At 40.3% G+C, this 26,131-nt stretch overlaps 1 protein-coding gene across 4 annotated transcripts; it reads left to right on the forward strand.

The window, feature by feature from the left end:
• The first annotated feature begins 1,300 nt into the window (after nucleotides 1–1,300).
• wipi1 (WD repeat domain, phosphoinositide interacting 1) lies at nucleotides 1,301–26,131 on the forward strand. Of its 4 annotated transcripts, none has more exons than XM_035180422.2 (13): nucleotides 1,301–1,653; nucleotides 5,816–5,898; nucleotides 10,834–11,003; nucleotides 13,762–13,858; nucleotides 14,686–14,783; nucleotides 16,710–16,802; nucleotides 17,233–17,303; nucleotides 17,890–17,997; nucleotides 18,160–18,324; nucleotides 18,777–18,884; nucleotides 22,271–22,410; nucleotides 23,257–23,380; nucleotides 25,363–26,131. In XM_035180422.2, the coding sequence occupies exons 1-12, from the start codon at nucleotides 1,565–1,567 to the stop codon at nucleotides 23,376–23,378; spliced, it is 1,344 nt and encodes a 447-aa protein (XP_035036313.1). In that variant the 5' UTR covers nucleotides 1,301–1,564; the 3' UTR covers nucleotides 23,379–23,380; nucleotides 25,363–26,131. The 4 variants fall into 4 exon arrangements, with proteins under 4 accessions (XP_035036313.1, XP_035036314.1, XP_035036311.1 ...); XM_035180420.2 differs by having other exon boundaries at nucleotides 1,302–1,653; nucleotides 23,257–23,357; XM_035180421.2 differs by having other exon boundaries at nucleotides 1,302–1,653; nucleotides 10,837–11,003; nucleotides 23,257–23,357.

Genomic DNA, 26,131 nt, shown 5'->3' on the forward strand with positions numbered 1-26,131 from the left:
ACCTTTTCACATTTCTTAAACTGTGACATTACCAACTGCATATATTTGATATAAGTTGATGGATGTGGGGATGTTTATTTGTGTGTAACTATTTTTCTACCTCTACTGTTGCTATTGAATGACTTAAACTCTTGGTGAACTCCCCTCCTATAAAAGATGTCAGTATCATTATATGGGGTAGGGGCATTCAGCCACTATATTATTTCCTCAAAGTTTCAGAAAATGGTTTTCGTTTTAACTAGCCTATGCTAAATATAACAACTAAAAGAGCAATTGACTGAAATGTTGGAACTACCACAGGAAACCAAGTTAAGCAAAATTCCAGTCCTTGGAATGTTTTTTAATCATAAAAAAGGCGATATTATGATATCAGGCTGTGATTGTGATGATCAAGAATTGCTAATTGACAATAGACAGTATTGTACACAGCATTAACTTACATCTCCAGGGGTGAAGTGGGTCATAGCTTGTTGTCAAAATCCATTCTGACCCTTGGATTGCCTGACGGCAGTATTCAGTCTTCAGGTTTTGGAGCTTCAGTCTCACCCTTCTCTCTACAGCTCTGAGAATAACAGCGAGAGAAAGCCAACAACGGAAAAGGTGTCATTATTGGAATATGAGGATTGGATGCCTGCAAGGTTTGGGACCCCTGGACTTCTTCAACACAGGATAACACATAGATTTAATTAAAGCGCTAGTAGTAATCACTTTATTGTAAAAGAGAAAATCTTTCATTTGATGTTAATGTAATACGTTTACAGAGAATCCTGTTCAAAACTTAATTTAGAAAAGTTAGATATTTATAGAAGCCAGGTATATACACAGATGTGTATACACGAATTGCATGAAAAGATATGGTCCAGAATCAATGGGCTCTTCTGATATATTCGGCTTATAGGTAGCCAGCAGTCGGCGCTCTAACTTTATGAAAATGTTAAATTAGTGGTGCACGTCACTGTTCCTACAGCGCCCCCTGTGGTTTGTTTTGATGCAAATAATGAACGACTCAGTTCTCTCCTGACATTTATCTAAAACTTAAGTTATGGAAAGTGCACAGGCGAAGACCTGTGTGAGCATTTTACAGACTTTGACTGTGTTTTTAACGACAGGAAATAAAAGATAAAGTTGTATTTTTTCTGAACAGAGTCAGGTTGTACATATTTTACTATATCACATGAAAAGAGGGACACAAACAAAGGCCACTCCACCAATAATAACACGCTACTGAACACTTCACCAATCAAAACAGGAGCCAGCGACAACATAGGCTCACCGTCAGCCAATCATAGGAGGCGGCGGCGTGACGTAGCGTCGTCAGCTGTTCTTGTTTTGCTTCTTGTTCCTCTTCTTCTCCTGCAGGAGAACGGAGCCGTGACACCGCCGCCCTGAAACACCGTTTTACCTCAGACCCGCGGCTCTGCGACGAGCTCTCACCCGCACACGAGCCGCGACACATTTCTTCCACATTGGAGCCGTCTCCCGCCGACATCGAGCGAAGAGGTGCAGCCGATCCCAGGCCTCCAATCCAGGGCGGAGGGAGGGAAGGAGGACGCTGGGTATCGGGATGGAGACCGCGGAGGGAGCTGCTGGGCCTGGTGGACCGGACGGACCCGGGCTCCGGTTTGGCTGCGCCTCTTTCAACCAGGACTCCACGTAAGCACGCAGACGGATAACAAGCGGCAGAGCCACCAACACACTGATCCTGTTCGATTTCTCCCTGACATTAGACTAATGCCTCTGGCTCTGCCCTCAAACTATGTTATTCAAAACAATGGTGTGTGGGGAAAACCACACCACCTTACATTAACAAGGTTAAAGGGGCACTCCATCAGTTTTACTCATGAAACCATATGGGGAGAACGATCAGCCCGTAAAAACAGACTTATACCGTCTGTAATATCCATGATGACGCCACAGTGATGCCACTACAATTGCTTTGGCTCAGACATCGAAGACATCAAACCTTTCACAGAAAATTTGAGCTTAAATAAACTGGTGGTATGGAGATTGAAAGATGTGGGTGTCTATGGTGAATACTGGTCTGTGTGTGTGTGTGTGTGTGTGTGTGTGTGTGTGTGTGTGTGCGTGTGTGCATTATGGGAAATCTAGGTCCACAGTGTTTGAGTGCAGAGGTGAAAGGATTCTGATGTTCAGTGTTTCAGGCTTGACTCAAGTTGGAGTTTCAGCAGTAAACAGTGACCACTTCTTCAAACATGTGTGGTGTCATCCAAGTGTCAGTAAGCCCAGACATTAAAATTCCACTCGAAAAAGCTTAATTTTCACCATGTTTTTAACCTAAAAGTCAACTGATATCCTCCTCTGGAGCTGCGTTCACGTTCGCGCGCACTCACTGCACACTTGCTCTGGTCCAAGGGTGCATGCGGGGCGCGGGGTAGCATCGCTAGTTCCAGATAGTGGACATTTCCAGATAGTGGACATTTAGGCTAAAAACATGTTGTAAATTACCTTGTTTCGAGTCTAATATGAATGTTGGGGCTTACGGACACTTGGATGACACCACAGGAGCAGTAAGTGTTTTGTGGACTCAAACACTTCACCCACCCTCCATCAGCATAGTGGTCAGTAGATAATGAGTTAATTTTTATGTTTTTGGTGACCTATCCCTTTAAGGTCAGGATATTTCAGCCCCTGGTGGACAAAAACTCCACATGTCCTTACGGAGCTTCATGGAATAGGGTTGCTGGAGAAGCCCTACAATCACGGCTCTGCTGAATGATGATGATGGCTGTAGAAACCCAACTGTTGCAACAGAGGCATTCTCAGTGCCCTGAAGAGATCTAGGGTTCCAAGGGTTTAACTCATATCACTTGTGTTACATCACAGGCAAAAGGAGAGTGCTGAACACATTTAGTTAAAGGGACAGTTCATAATTTACTCACCACTATGACGATAGAGGGGTAGATGAAGTGTTTGAGTCCACAAAACACTTCTGGAGTCTCGGGGAGTAAACTTTGTTGCTGCCGAAGCCAATAAAATTGAAGTAATCGGTGACCTATCCTTCAGACATAATAAAACACCCGAAAAAACATAACATGCCCCCATACTGCTCATGTGGTGTCATCAAAGTGTCCGAAAGCCCCGACATTCATATTCGACTTGAAACTGCTCATTTACACCGTGTTTTAAGTCCAAATGTCCTCTGACATCTTCCTACGAGGTACATTCACGGACCCTCGGACACACCGTCGTGTGGCTACGTCTGTTAGCTTAGCCTCTTACAGTCAATTGTATCGGATTAGGCTGCAACAAAGTTTACCCCTGAGACTCCAGAAGAGTTGTATGGACTCAAACACTTCACCAACCCCTGAGTAGATGATGGGTATATTGAATACGCTACACACTGCACATTAAACAGGACGTCACACAGAGGCCTGCCTGATTTTGCTCATTATTCATACATACATATAATTTAGCTGAGGCTTTTATCCAAAACGACTTACAGTTATTTCATTAACATACTCATTAATCCAAAGATCAGAGCGGGATATTTTACATGTTTTTCAACATGTTCTCTCTGCATGGGTGAAACCTGCTCTCACCTCACATAATAATCTCCAGCCCATGTGGCAGTAACAGTTTTCAGACGGCAGAAGAATGCACACTCATGATTTTTACGCTTTGCCTCCAGCGTGTAATTAACTCGTTCCCCCTGTTTATTATCTAATTTCTTCCTCCTAAAATAGCGATCAACTCTTTGTTTAAAAGAAAGGCCAGAGAGCAGAGAGAACGCTGTGTGTTACACAGTCTATTTATTCTGCAGAGCCAGTGAAAATTCTCTGTATTTCCTGAGTAGTTCTGTAGGTTCCCTCCTGTTAGGACACAGGATGAGACAGGACAGGAATGTACAGATCTTACAGCAGCGAATGAAAATACAGGTGGTCATTGAGAAAATGACTTTTTGTAAAAAAACAAAACGAAATGGCATCTCAAACACATATACGAGCAGGGAAGAGACATGGCGAGTCAGAACGTTGATTATCTTGTTTGACAAGACGTCAAATGTGTGGTCCTGAGGACTGTGATAACAGGTTGATGCTAACCTATGTCTCACCCTCTATGTAAATATTCAGTTCAGGATCACTGTGTGGATCACATGTTTTTGTTGTGACATTTTTAAATCATAGATTATAAGAAAAAACATCAGTTTAGAGGGGAGAGAGAGACCAGGACCAGTTGTAACCTCTGTATTTAGGCTCTGTCAGACTGGTTGTTATAACAACAATAATAATAGTGATACCTAGTGTAACTTATAGGTTATTAATGATAAGAGAGAGTCCAGTCCTATAGCAGCATGACTAAGGGATGGTTCAGGACTCACCTGATCCAGCCCTAACTATAGACTTTATCAAAAAGGAACGTTTTAAGTTTAACCTTAAATGTAGAGATGGTGTCTGCCTCCTGAACCCAGAGTGGGAGCTGGTTCCACAGGAGAGGGGCCTGGTAGCTGAGGGATACCAGCCTGTATTTTGGGAGCGAGTGATCTATTTGGACAATATGGTTTTATGAGCTCTTTGATATATGATGGTGCTTGATTGTTAAGAGCTTTATATGTGAGGAGCAGGATCTTGAATTCTAATCTGAAGTTTACAGGGAGCGAAGCTAAGACGGGGCTGATGTGATTTCCCTTCTAGTTCCTGTTAGGGCTCGTGTTCGAGCAGTTGGAGGCTTTTCACAGATTTAGTGGGACATCCTGATAATAAAGAGTTACAGTAATTCTAATTTTCTAAATTTTAATCTAATTTTCATGATATTGAGCAGGTTGAAGAAGATATCTGTCACAATTTATCATGCAACATGATGTCAAACAATATCAGGCAACATCACAAAGAGTCACATTATATCACATCAAGTGATATGACGTGACGCGATGATACATCACATACGACACCACATCACGCTGCGTCATGTCATCACATCCCGTGTGTCACAGAGTACATCATCTCATGCCGTCATGTCAAGTCACATCACATTATGTCTTGTTGCATTGCTCCATCTCATGTCAGGTCAACTCACCGCCCCTGTGCTGAAATGTAAAATGAGAAATACAGAAAATCAATAAAAAGACCAGAACCAGAATCTTCTGGCTGCCTTTAACAGTCATATACAGTAATGTGTTGTGCTATCAGACTAGCAGGTTGACTGTCACAGAAGGCTCTGGCTTCTACGTTTCCCATAGTGCAAAAGTATCATCTTCCATTGCTTCCTGGTTACCCTCTTCTTTCAAACATTATTCCACACATAATAAATTCTCTTTAAATTATGTGAAGGTTGAGATGACTCTGATGAGGAGGCTCTTCAAAGGCTGAGCAGTACTCTGTGGAATGCTCCTTTAAGTTACAACGCGCATCATTTTTTAATGTCATCTCTTGTTGTTCCTCACCTGACAGTTATCCTCTACCTGCTACCTTGTGACTGAATTTCTTCATTTGCATTTCCATTACCATCCGAAAGAAAACTAATTAGTGGAGCAAGTTGGGATTTTCTTGTCAACCGACTTCAACTTGTTTTGAAAGCTTTGACAGTTTTGTTTGATTCCTACACTTAGGTGTAGGACACATTCCCCCACTAGGTGGCTCCCTAAAGAAAGAAACAGGGAAGACAGTGTGATGATGTGCAACGCTTGTCAGGTCAAATTGTCCCTGTATTTCCAGCCTGAGTGCAGCGATGTGGATTAATTCCATCTCTGCTGAGAATGTTTGCCGTTGAAATACTGAGAGAAACTCAAGCTTTACAGAGGCCTTCCAGTTGCACTGATGGTTGATATACTGTGTTTGTGTGTGTACATGTGTTACAGGTCACTGGCTTTGGGAACAAAGATTGGCTACAAACTGTTTTCTCTGACCATGGTGGAAAAACTGGACTGCATCCATGAGAGTGGTAAGTATGGATCTGTGATTCTACACTTTGCATCGATGTGGGTTAGGCTGTTCCAACATTTCTCTCCTCTGATACTTGGACGTTGTAGGGCTGATACAGAGTATTGATCGGATACCAGTGCATTTAAAAAAATAACTTGTATAACGTATTTTGAAATATAAATACACACAGAGAATGAATGTCATAAAATGTATTTTATTATCTACTGTCATAACTATGGAAAAATACAAATTAATAAATCGAGGAAGACACTAAAATCAGCACAAGTGCAACCCCACAACATTGAAGTCTTGCATACGGCACACCTCACCATTGTACTTGTGGGACTTTCCAGTGTGAAATATTCCCTAATTGCTGACATTTTAGCTAGCTCTGCTAATGCTACACTACCAGAAATCACATTTTCTTCAGTGCTCTAAAAACAGTACTTGCCAGTGGCAGTGCAGCGTAGCTGCTGTTTTTGCACATCAATGAAGAAGTGATTTCTGGGAAAAGAAAACTGCAGTTTTATCTTGGGGAAACTAATACACTTTAAAAATGTTGGGTCGGTACATAGATTTGCGTACTCACCGATGTCCCACCCAGCTTTTTGGATGTATTGGAGGCATTTCAATTGGTGGTATCGGTATCGGAACATCTCTGGGTGTTTAACTAACAATACATTTGAGTGTAAACATTATTAATCAGATGCTGGTAATGGTTTGCTGAGATTATTCTTGTCTGCTTAATTGTCAAATGATGGCAGCATGAGCATCAGAATCACTATCTCTGGTAGATCATTGACTTTCATTCATTCTGGTTCTCGTGACATTCTGCTTTTGTGTTAACCGAGCTGATGTAACAGCTTATCTGTCCACCACGTCACGTCTCCTCAGGTTTCCCTACAAGGAAGTGATAATGGGAGAGTACGTCAAACACTGGTCACAGTGTATAATCTGTTTCATGCATGAATAGCTCTTCTTAAATGTCAAATGTATGAGATTTTAAACTTTAATACAACAGCCAACCACTTCTTTCTACGTAACAATATAGTGGAATAATGCTGTCCTGAGCAGACCTAGAATTACGTCCCACTTCATATGTGTGTGTTGTAATACAAGCTTCTCTGTTTTTTGTTTTGGTAGAGTGTTAGTGCACGTGAGTCCCTCCCTGTGAAACTGTTGGCCCTCTACACCTTTATAAAGCAAGATGGCTACTGCTCCATTTATAAGTATTGGAAAGCGGCGCCCGGATGGAAACTGATTTTCCGCCCTTTTCTGTGCTTTGACATCTTTCAGACGCACAAACCAACACATTGAAGCTGTAGTCACACTGATATGTTTTATTTTTTAAGATCACTTTTGCTACAGTGCTGTGAAAAAGAATTTGCCCTCTTCCCATTTTCACATTGAAATGTTACACATCCTCAAGCTAATGTTTATGTTAGACAAGTGTGTTAGACAACATGTGTTATCTTTGTTAGACAAAGCACAGAATGTAGTTTTCAGTTTTTCAGAAAAGGCTTTCCAAACCCACCTGGCTCAATGTGAAAAAGGAATTTCCCATCAGTCTCCAAATTAAGGTGGAGAAACACAAAATTATAGGTTTGGGCTAAAATGCACCCCAGTTAAAATCAGGCCAATTTTAAAATGGGGTCCACAGAGCCATTGTGCAGGTTTCATAAATGTTTAATTTTTTAGTGAATTAATTGTTTTTGTTTTCCCTTTGAGGTATGACATCCTAAAGGTGAGTTTTGGTTTGTCATTTACTGAGGCTTGTTGACCTTATCAACATGGGAAGAGATTCTTTAAATTAGATTAACCTTTTTGTAATCAATTCTTTCAAACACTAACAAACTAAGCGACAGTTGCTCAGGTTGTCCACTAAACACAACTGGCTACCCCCAGTCCACATGCCGTTCTGATGGCTGCTGTATGAATTTATATTTCAATGGATGAATGTGACTTGAATAAAAGTGCTTTGAGTGGTCGATAAGACTAAAAGGGCAGTTTTCAAAGAAGTAATGTCAAATATCTGGGAGAAACCCAGAAACTGGACGGCAGCGGGATAAATGCTTAAAGTTTGTAAAAGAAAAGTGGACAATTCCTCCACAGCGACATGAAAGACTCATTGCAAGTTTTAAAGTGATCTCGTTTTGGTTGTTGCTGCCGAGGGTTGTTAGTTAACTCTATGGGTTTGTCTGGACAGGCAGAAACTGGGTTTCAAAAGCAAAACATATTAGTGTGGATTTAGCCTGAAAACCCATCTATCTACCAAAGCATATCACACTATGACTCAGACACTGACAGGAGCACCAGTCGGCTGCATTGTTGTCTTGGTGGCTTTCCTTTTCACAGGGTAATTTCCTTCGTTTGTACTTTTACTTGTGTGTTTCAGGGCCCTTTAGGGTTCTTTTCATAATCTTGCCATCTTGTTACACATCTTGCAAATGTTCCTAAACGGTCCTAAACACAGCTACAGTCACCAGTTTAATGTGGGAGGAAGCCTGACATCTCAACCAAGTTTCTGCTAAATCACAGTGTAACCGTATCAGAATAGGAGAATAATTATGATGAATATATGCTGACACAATAGCTGTGTGAGGAAAGGAATTCTCTGTGCATGTAAACAGAAGCAGTTATTATCTCGGCAGTTAGACCACCAAAAGGCCAACGTCTCCACATCACAACGTTCACTGTGTTTGTCGGAAGGTTTCAGTGGCTGGATGCTCAGACAAGGCCGTGCTTGCAGTAATAACACGGTGCTCGTGTCTGTTGGCAGAATCCTCCCATGGTTTTCTAAGAATGGGTGTGTGTATGATCTGTAGCCTGCAGATTACTAGAGACCTGGTTATGTCAATAGGACAATTAGAATGAAGGACATAGGCCTATTAGAGCCCAACAGATCTTGGATAAGGTAGCTGTAAATATAATAAAATATCGAATTACCTTATTTTTGGGCTTTTGTGTAAAAAATACAGGAAACCTTGTCAGGTATCCCGAACTTGGTCTAATGAAGCATGGATATGGCATTGAACAGGTGTAGCGGTGTCCTGATCACACTTTGAGCTTTTATATTGAGTACTATAATCTGCCAACCCAATTCAATACTGTATTTGTTGATTTTATCCTTCATATTACAGCTCTACAGCAATCTGAGACGACAATAACATTTCATCACCATGTACAGTATATACAGCTTTTTGAATCTGAACAGTACAATAGCTCTTGAAAAATATACAATCTGCATTTCAGCTTTTCTTTGGTTTCTTATAATATGCATTTGGTATAATATGTGTGTGTCATTGTGGGTTATCTGTGGTAGGAAGCTTCTAGCAGGAGTAGAGTCAGCCTCTTTTTCATTTCCAACCTCAACTTAATATTGAAGTTCTGAGCAACCAGCAGAATGTTATGGAAATGCAGAACATCTAAACCTCACAGCTGTGACCTCTCTCTGTGTTTTACAATCCATGTGATGCGATATTGGCGGCTTTAGACCAAAAAGGGAAATTTTGGTCAATCACCCAATACTGGAACTTGAATAACTGAAAACTAATCAGATAACAACACAAGTGCTGTACATTTGCATCACTGTAAAAGTCGATTTATGGTAAGAACTGGATACTGGACTCAAAGATGGAGCCCACTCACTTCAGTAAAAACAACTGGCTGAGCACAAAGGCCAAAGAAGGTCTTCTAGTTTCTGGGTTAACTCTGGCGTGCGGCCCACTGTACATACTGGCATTCATTTTCCGGCAGGCCTCTCATGTTGTTTGAATTACTAATTTAAGAGGTGGAGGTGTCCTGTAAACAGTTTTACAGACCTCTCTTATATGATGGTGGTTGAAAAAATTGCTTTCTGGCTACAAAACCATGCGTGGCAACTGGGACAAACTGGCAGCGCAGCTCAGTGGTGCCATCGTATCAGCTCTATTAGTGAATCCATGGTTTTCATCCACCCTGTCAAATGATCATTTTGAGACAGGGGCCCAAAGATGTGTCCCAATGACTGTGTGAAAATGGACAACACTGTGTGTTATGGAAGTTTTCTGGAAGCTGGTGAAAAGAGAAACTAGACAGCAGCTGATGTTTAATGTAGACTTGATGCATCGAGGAGACCAAAAGGTGGAACAATATAACAACGCTAACAGAGTAACATGAGCAATTGTCACCCCCAAGTCTCCTCATGTCTCCCACAGCATCCCCATATATCTCCCTCTACTTGCGTCACCCGTTCCAACAGCACAGCATCCATGAATGACTAGAATTGCTGTCACTCTCTATGTTACATGTAGGTGTTTTCATCTTATTGGATAGTTAAGCCTGAAATATGCATTCCTAAATCACATTGTGTCCTCACGTCTTGCCACTGGTGTAATACTCAAAAGAGTTGAAGGTGGTGCCTCTCTGTCTGGGGAATCTGAGTTAGATATGAAAGTACCTGAGTATAGACACTACAGTGTACTGGTAGTTGGCCCTTTATCTATAACCTGACCTTGGTACTGCTTGAAGAGAGAAGGGAGTATGTGTGGAATTAGACACTATTCTCCTATTGGTGTACAGATGTAATGTGTGAGGATGGTCAAAAAACCTCAACACTGTGCACAAATAAAACCACAATATCCTGCATACTAATGCTGCCATATTATGCTGCTGATGTCATGTAGAGCCTGGACAGTTGTGATTGGAGGGTGTACCAAGGTCCCATTGATAAACCCACCCAAACAATCATGAGTCAGTGTCACCTGTCAATCATGAAGTCTCAGCCCATTTTCATAGTATCAAATAACTACGTAAAACCAAACGTATAACAGACACATAAACACTTGAACATACATCGGTGTGATGCATTGGGAGATGTTTTGGCTTCACTTTTTGTTGCTGTTATGTCCGCCATCTTTATACACGGTTATTAAACTGTTTCAATCACTGACTGTTTGCCCCTGTTCTTCACCAGTAGAGACTCCAGATGTCTACATCGTGGAACGTCTCTTCTCCAGCAGTCTGGTAGTCGTGGTGAGCATCGCCATGCCGCAGCGAATGAACATCTATCACTTCAAGAAGGGGACAGAGATCTGCAACTACAGTTACCCCAACAACATCCTTTCTGTCAAGCTCAACAGACAGGTGAGCAACCCCGTCTCACAGCATCTTTACCAGTTGCTGACCCATTAAAAGACATGGAATTAAAGAAAAAGCACTGTACATTTTTCTTTATAACATAATAAGTTTGGCTGCTAAGCTTACATACTTGGACAAGCAAGACAAATGTTGGTGTTCTGCTTTACTGTTCCAGCAGGCTTATAAGCAAGAGTATTCATTCAAATGTTAATGTAACAAGTGTTACATGTTACTGTTGTGAAAACGTCTCTGCAGGAGCAGTTCAGAGCAGCTCATATTTACCCAACTCTGCTATTGTAATGTCCAGGACTGGCTCCCACACAGTGGGGGGATATTCCACAGTACATAGAAAGTAGTGTGTGGCTGTTACTCAAGAGCAGATAAACACTGTTCAATCCATCCCATGAGCTTTAGTTTTTGGAAAAGCTTAATCAGAAGACAAGGTCATCTAAACACTTAGACGCTGAGTATAATAAAGCCGCATTGACACCTGTGGTGGCAATTTTCTGTGAATAAAGCACAAAGTCAAACAGTTGTCTTTTGGTAAGTTTAATTCTACATCTGCAGATGGACTCAAGATACACATCACCTGGTGTGACATGTACAATGAGCAAAGAACAGGCATGAGAGTTGTGTTCTTATAACGCATAGCCCCCTCCCACAAGGGAAAAGAAGGTATCCATTACCTTCTTTGATGTTTCATTAGGGTGGGGGACATCCTGGCTTAATTTCTAGCCCAGACCCCTGGAGTGACCCCTTTTGTGAAATCCCAAAACCATTTGCTCAGAGACACCCTGAAGTTTCAGGCTTCAAGAAGCCAAAGCCAAAGTTAAAGTCCCTGAGCAAATACTCGTAAAGTTAACTCCCAGTTGACCTTTAAGATAAACAAGTCTGTTTTTGCAATCTTCTACATACACGTCTGTTCATATAATAATCATTACACAAATGCAGAATTTCCATTACACACCTATGGGTGTTTGAGGGTGTATTACAGTCCCAGCTACATGCTGCTTGTCTCCAAAGAAGAAACAATTAATCATCAGCATTAGTGACTTGTCCTCTTTGTTTCCAACAGAGGAGATGATTCATTTTAGGCGCTTCACCACCAATGGGAACATGTAAACAACGCTGCCCAGTGACATTATAGGCAGATGGTTCCACTCAGGAAGCAGAGGACATGATGTTCCAAATATTTTTCAAATGTTTATCAAAGTAGATGACCAAACAAACATTTTGCTTGACTGTAAACAGAATCCAGCTTGTAATGATCTTGTGGTTCGGCTGGAGTTAAGGCAAGAGAGCTCAGTCCTGCAGCAGCCTGAGTGAATGTGACCTTCATCTAAATGCATCTCAACCATGATCTCGATAAACTGCATTTTGTGGGATTGTTGTTTTTTATTGACAATAATACTGAAGGTTCATGTATATTTGAATACTACTGTTATTAGCAAATGATGGCATGAAGCCACACTAAACTACGATGGTGAAGATGGTAAAAATCTCATCTTGTCAGCTGATAGTCACTGTGAAGATTTTGCCATGCTGACATCAAGCACTTGGAAAAGTGGGCGACAGACAGACATTTATTTGTCAACACTGTATGAAGGGACCTAAAAAAAAGGACAGAATCAAAAGCTACATTATTGCATAATTCTATGTCCCCACCTTGTAGAATTAAAATCTACTTTTAATGTCTGTGATATTTCACAGTCACCTCAGGTGTTAAGATTCTTTTCCATCCCACATTACCATCAGTAAGCATGTGCTCAGTCCCAGATTCATTTTACAGCAGGACAATGAGCCCAAACATACAGCAACTGATGGTCCAGCCCCCACAGACTCTGATCTCAACATCCTGGAGTCACAGTGGGATCACGTGAAGGAACAGACTCTGAGACAGGCTAAATTTCAGACTAATTTACACACTATCTGGCCATCATAGAGCATATGGATCCCATCTATGTTGAAGTTCCTGTTTTATAGATCCACAGAAAGTGATCCACATGAGCTGTGGGGATCATCTCCCAGGCTCTCGTTGCCATGTCTTTGTGGACCCTCTTGGGTGACAAACCCAAAGGTGCTGACTTGCAATTTTCAATGACCAGAAACAGAAATACCACAAAAGGTTATAAGTAGCAAAGATTAGGTTTTTTAACAAGAGCTGTTTTTGAGAGAACACAGTTTTCAGGCACCTCCGCATTGGCAGACCTAGACTTTATCTCCATTTTTATATACATTCTAAGTGTACAACAAAGAACCTGTTAGCTCTGTCAGGACACAACAGTCTCTTGACAAAAATGTATCTTTGAAACATTGGCAGTTGGTCAATAGAGGTACATGTGTGGTGCCCCATGCCGCCACCACAAAGCTGAATTCATCTGAAAACATATTTTTATTCATTAGCTTTTTAAAGTGCCTAAATTGTTGTGTTGTTTAGTATTATGATCATTGTAATCACAGCTTATCACTTTTTTTGTAAAGCACTTTGGATCAACAATGTTATATAAATAAAGTTGAGGTTGAAGAGAAAGTAGAATTAAGAAATGAATATCAAATATTTAAATGAGAAAATGCTTTAGTTTTTCTTGTTTTTGTATGCTCTTCAAAAAATTGATGCCTTCTCTAACCCAAGTTAATGTGACGGTGCAGGAGTCATGTGTGGAAGTGACAGTGAACAGTTTCAATGTTGTTGATACATACAGTATGAGGGGGGGACACTGACTGCAGGACAGTACAATGAGCTGAGGGCTGCTGTGTCTTGCAGAGACTCGTGGTGTGCCTTGAAGAGTCCATTTATATCCACAACATCAAAGACATGAAGCTGCTCAAGACTCTGCTTAACACTCCGTCCAACCCCTCAGGTGAGACATAGCAAGCACATTGTTCACACACACACACACACACACACACACACACACACACACACACACACACACACACACACACACACACACACACACACACACACACCTTTTCTGTGGTTCAGAGTCTAAAATTATGTCTGACAGGATAAATCCAGTTTAGTACAGCAGTTGAACTGTTGATCAACATCCTTCTGTGAACTAATAACATTGTACCTTAATAGTTAATTGCATCCTAAAAATAAGTCAGGACAAGAAACATGAGCAGACAGCTGGTAAACAAAGGCTTTCAAATGAACCAGTTTGAGCGAGGGAGAGCGAGGCACAGATGAGGCGAGGCTTTTAAGGGCAGGGCACACCGGGCCCAGACGGTTCACTGATGCAGCTGACGTCACCTCCACCTTCAGCTCGGAGGAATGAAGCACAGGGACACCTAGTGTCCAGGTGAGGGTGGAGGGGGTCGTCACCGTTATAATAGAAAAAAAATCACTTTAATACTGTTTGGGGACACAACTGTATCATGGCAGGTGTATTGCTCAGGGTTCAAACACAGTTCAGTGTCGAGTGTGAATGTTGAGTTGTGTGAATAATGCTCTCTATAAAGCTGCAAGCTGGATTAACACAGCTCAGCCTCTACAGCCTCACATTACAACAAATCTAATTCATTTTAATGATTTTATTTCTACAATCGATTTTTTCGCACTCTGTCACTTTCAACCATCAAAAAGAGTCAGCATTTCTTTTGCAGAGTGGTCCACTTGTGTTGAGATCACCCAGGATAGGTATTCTGTCTCTTTGATAAACTTAAATCTTGAATCCTCCCACAGGTCTCTGTGCTCTCTCTATCAATCATACCAACTCCTACCTGGCGTACCCTGGCAGTGCCACCATTGGGGAGATTATAGTGTATGATGCCAACAATTTGGTAAGTAACATGTAATCACAGAACACCTAAGTAATTTAGAATGGTGTCAGCTGACTCATCTACAGGGAAGTTTATATATAACTTTTTCTGTTGACTAACAGTCAAGTTCTGTACTCGCTGTACTTTCAAGAATCCACCATAGTTTGAATCCAAGTGCAGTGCATTGTACATATGTACATATAGAAGCATGCCCACGCCTGTGATACATAGCCCTTAACATTAGTCCGAATTTCATTTAAAACAAACATCATGTCATGAGGGGACAAGGTGCCACAATGTGCTTTTTTATTTATTCCGATTTTTTTCTAATAACTGAAGACTGTGTTACGCAAATCTAATGCTTTGAGACTTTTTATAATTCATTTATCTATGTAAATTTGTTGTAATAATAACATATCATTTTGTTATATATCCCAGTACTAGCTTTCCAATATGCAATACCCACATATCTGTGAGAAACAACATACTCACTTATTTTAGTAAAACCTATCAAAAGAAAATCTCTCTTATTACATGAAAAGAGATTCAATACATCATCATAACATCACAAAGATCCAGTCATTGGGTAAATAATGTGGTTTGTTAGTCAAATTTACATTGGCTGTTGTACATGACTTAGATGAGGCCCAGTAGGCTATCACCTCGCTTGAAACAAGTAAAATTGGTCATAGTTTGAAGGCTGTTTACAAATGTACGAGTTGATACATTTCCAGGTTTAATATGTACCGTCACTGTTCTGTAGTTGGTGTCATAAAGGTTCACTAGGTTTTACATATATTTACATATAGTTCTATTATGCCACAGTGCCAGCCATATGAAACACATAGGCATAATGTTGTCCATCAGCAACGCTATATTTTACATTAATATTAACTTACATACAGTGTAGGTTCACAAATTACATAGTGTTACGTTTTACATACTCAACCATTAAAAAAGTTTTAGAACACCCCAACAGTTACAGTTTTTATTGAATTACCACTGAATATGTTTAAATGATACTCAAGTAAGTGTTAAAATGACGAAGTAATAAAATAGAACGTTAACCCCCAGAACTCAGAATATAATGTAAACTTGATATGAAGCAGTGGAAGTAAATTACTGGAGTCCTGGCTTTAAATAATTTCTCACAAACCCCCTGTCTTGATTTAAAAAAAGTGATTTCAGTTTTAATAAATAATTTAAATATAAATTCAAATGTGACAAAACTCATTCATGTTTGTCTGTAATTTTAAACTGAAGGGCACTCACACCTCAAAGTGAACTTTCTGCTAAACACAGGTTGACTCCAAGATTCTGTTTTTGCTGAAGCAGTTTAATCTCAGGTCGTCTTCTCTTCACTCAGTCTTCTGACACAGGTCACTCTGATGGTTCCTTACCTGGTGTCTATTTGTATGACGCCTGACACACGTTTTTTCTGTGACCTGAAAACGTTTTGGTCTTGGGAAAGGTTTGTATGATGTTGAAGAACCGATGCTGACTGAGGTCTCAGGATGTCCTAAAAGATACAGTACAGTGTAAGATTGATCTGGGATGAACTTGAGGGATATGGGCGGGCACTATTGAACACACACCAGGAAGGGTATCTCTCTCTGAGATTGTCTGGTGACTCATATGGACTCAAGGTCTGTCAATTGTATGGCTTAGTAGTTGTGATACTGTAAACTAGGGCATGCGATACAAGGAAATATTGATCTTTTAAAACTTGGAAAAGCAACCAGCTCATACTGTTCCTCCATTGACAGGTCAAACCATATCGTCTCTTTTAAGACATTAAGACATCAAGTCCAAATGGCTTCTTCCAGCATTAAAAATGGACCATGTCACAAAGAAAAGGTCAAACAACTACCTCTGCATCCACTTGTGCAAGCAACAAACATTATTAATGTGGAAACACACTCTTTCTTCTCCTCTTTTTCATTTCAGAACACAGTGACAATGATCCCAGCACACGACAGTCCTGTGGCAGCTCTCACCTTCAACGCCTCAGCCACCAAACTTGCCAGTGCCTCAGAGAGAGTAAGAACTGCACCACCCTTATGACGTCTCAGAGAGAAGAGAGAGAGAGAGAATTAATCCTGGTTATTGTGATGACCTCCTGACTTTACCTTTTACACCACCGGGCCATTTCTTTCTCTTTTACCAGCACTTCCATCCATTTCAAGGGTTTTAATAAACTAAGGCTGACTATCCATTCAGTTTGTTCTGGATATTCACTGTCCCCATGAATCTCTTTGTGACTTTTCCTTCATACTCACTTTTACAAGGAAAGTTCCACCATCTGATGGGCAGATAATCATGAAAACACCTTTATGCTTGTCATTTTCTTAATTTCCATTCTGGGCACATTCGGGGTCCTGATGGCCTCAATACTTCATTTTAATAATAAGTATTCAGCTGTTGTAAACCAATGTAACGATAACACCTGACTGTCCAACTGTCTCTGCAGGGCACTGTCATCCGAGTGTTCTCCGTCCCCGAGGGCTTGCGTCTGTTTGAGTTCCGCCGGGGCATGAAGAGGTCAGATTTCCACACACTGTCTAATGTGCACACCTCGTGCTTGTTGTTTGGCCTTGTCTCTCCCTGTTGGCTCAGTGTCAGGGCCAGCACTTGTTGATGCAGGCGAAGGACTGCTGCAGTCTTCAAGCTTTTCCTGTGGTCTGCCTCATATGGGGGAATTTTCATGGCGTTTGAAGTAAAGCTATTAACTGTCGTGGCTGAGGAGTTTGAAGCAGTGGCACAGTCAGCTGTGTTTTTTTTATTTTGGGGGGGTAAAAATATTACTTTCCTTCACAGCGAATGAAGATCAAAACAACTTTTTCCAACAGATGGATTTAGACCTTCTTAGAGCGCTGCCTTGCAGACACGACATTAGCGTGCATGCATGAGACTTTATTACACCCTGATGACTGATCACAGTTATTAAATGGCACATGTTTTTGTTGGTGCAGATCCTTAAGAGCTGAGTAGCCTGATTAAGTCAGATGAATCAGCTAATAGCTCAGTTAGGGGCAAAGTTAATTTTTCACTGGAAATCATTGGTTATTCCTCAAGTGTTAGTGCCAGTTTGTGTGTGTGTGTTTATATTTGTCTTGTTTGTCTACAGGTATGTCAGTATAAGGTCTTTATCCTTTAGCCCTGACGGCCAGTTCCTCTGTGCTTCCAGCAACACAGAGACGGTGCATATCTTTAAAATGGAACAACTGGGTCACAGGTACACGCGTGCACACATAGATCTCAGGTTTTATTACTAAACATAATTAATTAACCTTCATGTACGTCTGGCCCCTGCTTCTGCCAGCTTTAATAACATTGCACTCGTAATTAGGTAAATCAGGTCATTTGTACTTAAGGAAGCTTGTTCTCGTGTCTACAGTGGAGGGGACGAGGCTGCCACTTGGACAGCCTACATGGGGAAGATGTTCTCAGCAGCCAGCAGCTACCTCCCTGCTCAGGTATCTGGCATGATGAGCCAGGACCGGGCCTTCGCTACTGTTCACCTCCTCTTGTCTGACCAGAGCAACATCTGCACCTTGGCTATGTGAGCGCCTCTGTTCTTTAGAAATCAGGGGTTGTACTTTTGCAGTAGATTTCTATCATTCTTTCTGACTGTGTGTAAGAAAGAATGTCAGAGGCAGTTACATGTAGGCCTTGAAAGGGATCAATATTAATATCATTCACCAATTAACATGTCAACACAAAAATCTATTCTAAACGAAAAGTCAAAAAATCGATCCTCAGTCAGGGCTCTGCAGTCAATGACATCTTTTAAATCACTCGTCATAACAAATCTTTTTTACGTAACCCTTTTATTTATTTTTAGCACAAAATCTTATTGCAGATTTTTCTTATTTCTGTTTCATTGTTGGTGGTTTTATTGAATTTGATGTGTTCTCTGTATTTTAGTAGTTTTATTTTATTGAATCCACTTGTTTTATCCTGTTTGAACAAATAATGTTTCTTATTATTATTATTATTTATATGATCTTTCAGGATCCAGAAGCTTCCACGGCTGTTGGTGGCCACGGCCAACGGCCACTTGTTCATCTATAACGTGGATCCAGTGGACGGAGGGGAGTGCATGTTAGCCCACAAACACAGGTGAGGGTTGGGTCAATGCTGAGCACTAGGCTTGATGAGATGGAGCTCTGCTCTCTGATTTACTCTTCATTCATCGATCAATGTTTCTACACATGTGGTCTTCATTCAAGATAAATTCACAAATCACTAAAAGATGCTCATCCAATGAGCAGGATTTTCTCTTTATAAACTTACTTATCAACATGAAGGTAGTAGGCCTCGTTTTTTCAATGAAGTCTTCTAATGGAGAGTTGTAACACAACCCATTATTTAACTAGAATATCTCTCATTAGAGCACAAACTCTGCCATGGCCCAACAGTCTGCCATCATTTCAAACAAGCTGCACCGAAGTTAAGACACTGATGATATCAGTCTCCTAAAGATGCCTGATTTCTTTCATCTAGACCAATTATTGGATCTCGCAATGTTAAAGAAAGTGGAAAAACAGATGTATCTTTCCACTGGTGTGGATCCACACCGAAATTTAAAGAGTTTCCTTATACCATATCCATTAAGTTTTGTTGTAATCTGTTCAGTTGTTTTTGTGTAATCTTGTTAACAAACAAACATACAAACAAATGAACATGAGTGAAAACATAACCTCATTAAGGGGAGGTAATAAAATAACTTTTAAAGAGTTGAGGTTGAAATGCTTTTTTGGGGGATTAAATCTTCCAAACCTCTCCATCTTATTAGAAGAAGTTTAATGCTTTGACCTCTGATTGGATCTTATGTATTTAAGATGACATGCAGTGAGAGAGGGAGGGTCTTCTACTATCTCTTTCTAGTCCTTACCACCAAATCTGGGCTGTGTTATGAAAAAGTGTGCCAAATTTGGATCCATGTAAATAGAATCAAGTAATACAATTACAAAAGAATACACTAATGCATGACAGTCAAGATTGGATAGATATAAACCCTATGGTAACATATTATTCTTGGTTACCTAATTATTTCAGGGATAACTCCTGGACAGAACTGTAATATTGGGACTATGTATTAGGGAAGAACAGATGGTGACGCAGATCCCCCTGATGATACATCCGAAGGGGTATCTACTAATAAAACAAATTTCACTCATACTCATCCAATTAATTCATTCCTAATGCCAGTCAGTAAAAAAACAATAAAGCTTTTTTTATTTGTTATTTATTTGTTATTACCAGGAAGCTTTTTTTGTAAATTATTAGAAAATGATAACTAGTAATAGATCAGATGTGAAACTCCAAAATATTAAAGTTATAGAAAAGGTCTTAGGACATCACTAAACAAAGCTTAGCATGTCCAAGAAGCATCTGCTTTTTTTATTGCCATTTTTCTTTACTTTTGTCTACGAAAAGTCATTTCTTGCATTTTAAATCCTACTTAAATAAAAGAATGCAAGTATTATCAGATAAAAGGCATTTTAAGAATCAACAGTGAAAGTACTGGTTATGCAGAATGACCCTGTCAGTGTGGTGGTGAGATTATATTAAAAAAAATCCACCAGCCTGATTCTTCTCATTATAGTGTGTTTGACTGACATCTCACTCACACCTCTGTTTGTGTGAATTTACTGTAGCTGTCAGGGCAGGACAGCCTTTCCACCTCTCATTGTCATTAGTACATAAGTTCAGCTTCATCATATAATCATAATCATAATCATATGCTTCCTTTAAAAAGGAATTTCTCAGCGCTTGTTCTTAAGGTGTGGGTTGTCTTATTCACGGTGTGCTTGGTATTAAAGTGGTTAAGTCATAAGAAGACCACTGCTGAGCGACAGCAGCATTGACACAAATAATAGGTTACTGTCACAGGTGCTTACAGGTGGCAGGGAGGCAACGGTATGCAGCAAATACAAAGACATAATGACAGAGGGCAATGATTGGGTGGTTAGGAATATCGGCAGTTTCCTCAGTTGTTCAATCATATTCCAAAGAAAAAAAATCATACAACCAAAATGACAAAATATGAACTTAACATCCAATGAACAAAGGAAAAAAAGAGGTTTGATGTCCTCTGACATTACAACTTGTGAACTCCGATCTTTCAGAAACATCCTGAGGTCTGAGGTCATGAAAAGAGGTGGTGTTCATGTAGATTTTTCTCCTGAATGGTAAACACTATCTGATTTGAATGGAGAAATAGCTCCATCAACTTCAAAATAACCAGAGGTCCAATCAGCCAGAGTCAAGTCAAAATTATGAAATGTAGTGAAGTTAGAAGTATAAGAATGCATAAGATTTAAATACTTAATTAAAATACAAGTACGCTATTTGAATAAATGTACTTACATTTCACCACTGACATTTGTAATACTACAGGGAATCAGTACATAAATAGAAGAACACTTCATGAAGTTTACATTAAAGTCTGAAGATTCTATACCCCACTTTATAGCGCAAATCCAGTGTTTTTCATCCTGGGTCCTTATTTTTATAACGTTGCTCATCTAGACTATGAGCACTGCTAACTTCAGTTCCCACCTCTGTTGTAGAGGTTCAAAAAATTAACGAAAAGCACTCGGACTAATATTTGTTGTGGGCAGGCAGTGCAAGCCCCTTTCTACATAGACAAAACAAATTATTTTAACCTTTGTTTCTCAACAAAAATTAGCCCTTTGTAGCTAATCCACTGGATTAGGATGCAGAGGATATAGGATCTACTTCTGGGCAACTTACCTGACAAAGTGAGGGTTAGGGTGACATCTGCTGCGCTCATGCCATGTTCACATCATACAGGACAGTTGTTAGAAATGGGAAAGATTCCTGTGTTAATTAATGTTCTCATCATCAGTACAGTTGATCATGTAATGATTAACATTCTGTGTGTTGGCATTATAAACAGGACACTTCATGTGTGGTGTTCGCATTTGTTTGAATTTCAGGCTCAGATAGATCAAAGCTTTCCAAATGTAGTAATTGCAACTTAAACATTGAAGTGAATGTGGGAAACCTTTGATTACAACCTGGGCCAAGGAAATGTTGACATGTTTGACAGGGGGAGCTTGGGAATCGAACCACTGCTCCTGCAATTAATAGATGATCAGCTATAACATCTGAACCATGACCAACTCGTAACCAGGTGTAAAGGTTTTTGATTAGATGTAATCTTCCAAAGATTGTATTGAGGCAGAGTTTGGATTTTAGTACCAGGTGGAAATGTTGTCCTCTGCCTCTGCTCCTGAATCCAAAAGCTGCCGCTGAAATATACACCACCTCTTGTGTTGGGCATCAAACTCAAACACTTGCAGGTGGCAGCTGAACACTTTGATCCATTAGAGGATTCGGGAAAGTTGTGAGACTCAAAATGTTGCTCCTTCACAAATATTCAATGTTTCACTGTTCTTTGAAAAAATCAATAAAAGTCAAATGTTAAGTGCTTTTCCTCCTATGTCCTTGCCTCACTCTTGTTTTTTGGCTCGTAGGCTCTTTGGCAGTGATGATGACCAGGGTGAAGGAACAGAGTCAGAGGGGTCAGAGGTCACAGGGCCAGCACAGGCCTGTCCTTCCTATGCTGCGACAGCTGCCTTACCAGCTTCTGGACCTGTCACTGCTACCCTCACTGGTTAGTGATCACAGACACGACTCTGTTTGTGAGTCTGTGTGTAACATGAAGGCTTTGACTTATCTCTCACCTGACCTCATTTAGGTTGAGGGTTTTTCGCAAAGTTTATTTCCTGGTATTTAATTAAGGTCATATAGTAGATTTATAACAACTAACAACTATTCTCTATGGAAGCTCAGCGTGGAGTAATGGAGTCACAATGAAGTTCTGATCCAAGCTTCTCTGTTCTTTGTTTTGTTGGCATGTGCATGTTTGTGTATGTACCCCTTTTCCACCAAAGTGAACAGAGTGCTGGTGCTGGTTCCAAGCTGGGACAACTTGCAATCTTTTAAGAACCAGTTTGCTTTTCAATGGGCTAGAGTTGCCTTAGACCTATGACGTATGGTCATTACCTTACCATACGTCTACATCTGGCTCGGAACCAGTCCTTGAACTTCCTTGATGGAAAAGGGGCATCTGTGAAATAATTGGCCCTGCCGAATTTGATAATACAAGATGGGTCCAGCTCAGCAGTGATATAAACATGACACCCTGGGAGGACACATTCATTTTCATGCTGTTTTGGTCTTTTATGAGATTTGTTGTCAATAGGAAAAGAGTCATAAAATGTCTGTCCTTGTCCTTAAATATTGTCTTCACTATCCACACCTTAGGCATCAGAACCTATAGAAGAAAGCAGTCTGTCTGGTATCTTGACCCATAAATATACTATAACTCCATTATGGCAACTATAAAATCTCTCCTGGAGATTAAGCATGGAGGTTTCTTCAGGAGTTGTACATAGGTGTTTGGACTTGCTCGTGTTTCTAATGATCTTGGTCGCCTCCCTTGTCTGTTTCTACCCAGGCTACTCTGAAGATGGTGGGGCAAAGAAAGGCGAAGTCATTCCAGAACATGAGTTTGCTGCTGGACCTGTGTGTCTGGATGACGAGAACGAGTTTCCTCCTGTGAGCATCCAGAAGTGCTAATTGTCAGTTAGCTAGCTAGCTATCTCTACAAGCTCAACAAGTGTGTAGGCATGACAAAATATTCATGCAAACTTAAAAGAATGACACTGAAGCTAACTGCTTCTCTGGCACACTTCAGAAAAGATGGTCCCAAATTATTAATAAGGTGCTCAGAAGTATAACCATTGAACTTGTAGCTGAAGACAGTCGTCTGAACAAAATCGACATCATCAATAAATCGTTGTCTCAGTTGCCAGTTCATCAGGCACACCAAGCTTAAATGACAGCTGCCATATACAGAGAACAGTAAATGATCGCTTCATGAAGATTTTAAGGTTGTAATTTGGTTCGGGTGGTTGCAATCTGTACCTTCACCACTTGATGGCACTAAATCTTAAATAATATGGTAAATACCATCAACAAAATACTCATTGGCAGCTACAATGGAAATTTTTGGTGAAACTGGCTGTTCCAAATTGGTAGATAATGTGGAAAATGCGAATAGGTTACCTGTCTCTGACAGTGTCACATTGTCTTTGATTATTCAGCATTTTTCTCTCTCCTCAAAATCCATCACCAAACCCTTCTCAGACATTCACCCCTTTACAGCACAAAGTAAGTAGCCTGGTCCCTAACATTTCAACAGGTCACTTGTGAAACAACTTCATATCACTTTCAACATGGTTCACATCTGAACTGAATGCCGTCAGATTCATTTAAAGACTACAGCAGCACACAGCAGAGATACTGTGTACTCACTCAGAGGTCAAATGTGTGTGCTGTCAGTGGTTAAGTGCAGTAATAATTGATCACACCATCTGTTCTCCAGCTGTTTCCACTCATGCACAAGATGGCAAATAACAGCAATGTATGAATCAAGCTGTAAGGAACATATTTGTAATAAACAGCTGTTGTATGTTTGAATGATAGAAACTTTACACTTTAAAGGAAAGATGATCATGCCGCTACTTTTAACACTCCACTGTGTTATCGATGGAAATTAGCAGATAATTCTACATGTGTGCCTTAACTTTCAATTCAATGTAGGTTAAAGGAAAATTCCGGTATTTTTTATCCTGCTTCTTCCTCTGAAAATTGTAGCCGTTCTGTCTGTGGGTCACCCTAGATTAACACCCACCACCTCCAATCTGAGGAATCTGGTAAATAGAAAAACAACAATATGTCAGGGAGTGTATTCGGTCTCCTAATGCATTACAAACATTATTGTGTGTGTGTGTGTGTGTGTGTGTGTGTGTGTGTGTGTGTGTGTGTGTGTGTGTGTGTGTGTGTGTGTGTGTGTGTGTGTGTGTGTGTGTGTGTGTGTGTGTGTGTGTGTGTGTGTGTGTGTGTGTGTGTGTGTGTGTGAGAGAGAGAACCCCTAGTGACATCAACAAACTTGAGTTATTCAGAGTCCAGTCTTTTAAACCAGACTGGAGGTTTAGTGAGTGACTGAGCAGCTCTGACTAATACAAACCATTCAAGGCTTCTGACGATGTGAAACATGCCTCACAGGGAAGGCATTAGACATCGCTTGACCTTTGTGGCAGTTTAAAAAACAGGTTGAACTGTTTTGGGAGAGTATGTCTGTATAGTGTAAAACAAGGGACAAAGCCACAGGACACATCCCGTCAGTGCAGCACAATGGAGGCAGTTTCATGATTTGCCTCTGGGCCTGGGGCAGCTCGACATCATTTTGGGACTACATGAATTCCTAAATTTATCAGTGTATATTACAGGATAATGTAAGGATGGCTGTTCACCAGCTGAAGATTAGGAGACGTTGAGTGAGGCAGTAATGACCAAAGAAATCCAATTAAATCCACTAAAGAGTGACTTCAGTCAAAGAAAATCCACCTGTTGGACAGATCCATTCAGAGCCCAGGCATAAAGCTGCTTTTGAGGAGTTGTACCGGAATTTCCCTTTAGCTGTGTGACAGAAACTGGGACGTGAGCTTTGACAAACTCTGTAGACAAAACTAACAGGTCTGTTCATGTGTTTTGGTAGATTAATTGGTGCCGCGACGGGACTGGAGGTGGCCCGGGGAGGCGCTCGTAAGTGGGTAGAAGGACAGATGGACAGACAGACAGGCACCAGCACAAAGGCTTTCTGGTGCCACGTTATTTTTTCCTTTCGAGAGAAAATAACATTGATTAACATAAACATTCAAATTGGCCTGGGAAACAAAACACCGACCAAGAAGGAGAAGTCAAGTAGTAATTTCAGGACCACAATTATGTTCTCCTGTTCTGCAATGATTGAGTTAAAGCAACGCTTTGGATTTTACACCAACAAACTTCCTCAGAGCTTATGGTTGAATTTCAGAATAGGAACTGTGACCTTGGAGGATATTTCTCAGTTTTAGATGCTATTTGCTACTTCAAAAAAAAAATCAGGCTCTTGATGAAAATATGCGGTGCATGCTGGAGCATAAATATAACCACAATTTTCATAGCTTTATTACTTGACAAATATTTTTTTTAAGTTACATTATTGTACCAACATTTTTATTATATTGCCAATAATATTTTTAGTTTACAAATTGTTTTTCTTTTCATTACGTATTTTATTTTACTGTAATGACATGTATGAAATGTTTCTGTTTGCCTCCTGGATACATTTCAGAGTATGTACTGTATGTTTGTACCTATTATCATTTGTACAAGAGCAAAGTATTTTGCTAATTGCACAAGACCAAAACAAGTCAAAGAAACAATAATAAAATACTACTAATAATGCTAATAACAATGAAATAAACAGTGAAGTAAAGATGAAA

Source organism: Hippoglossus stenolepis, chromosome 16 (genome assembly GCF_022539355.2).
Source record: "Hippoglossus stenolepis isolate QCI-W04-F060 chromosome 16, HSTE1.2, whole genome shotgun sequence".
Taxonomy (NCBI): domain Eukaryota; kingdom Metazoa; phylum Chordata; class Actinopteri; order Pleuronectiformes; family Pleuronectidae; genus Hippoglossus; species Hippoglossus stenolepis.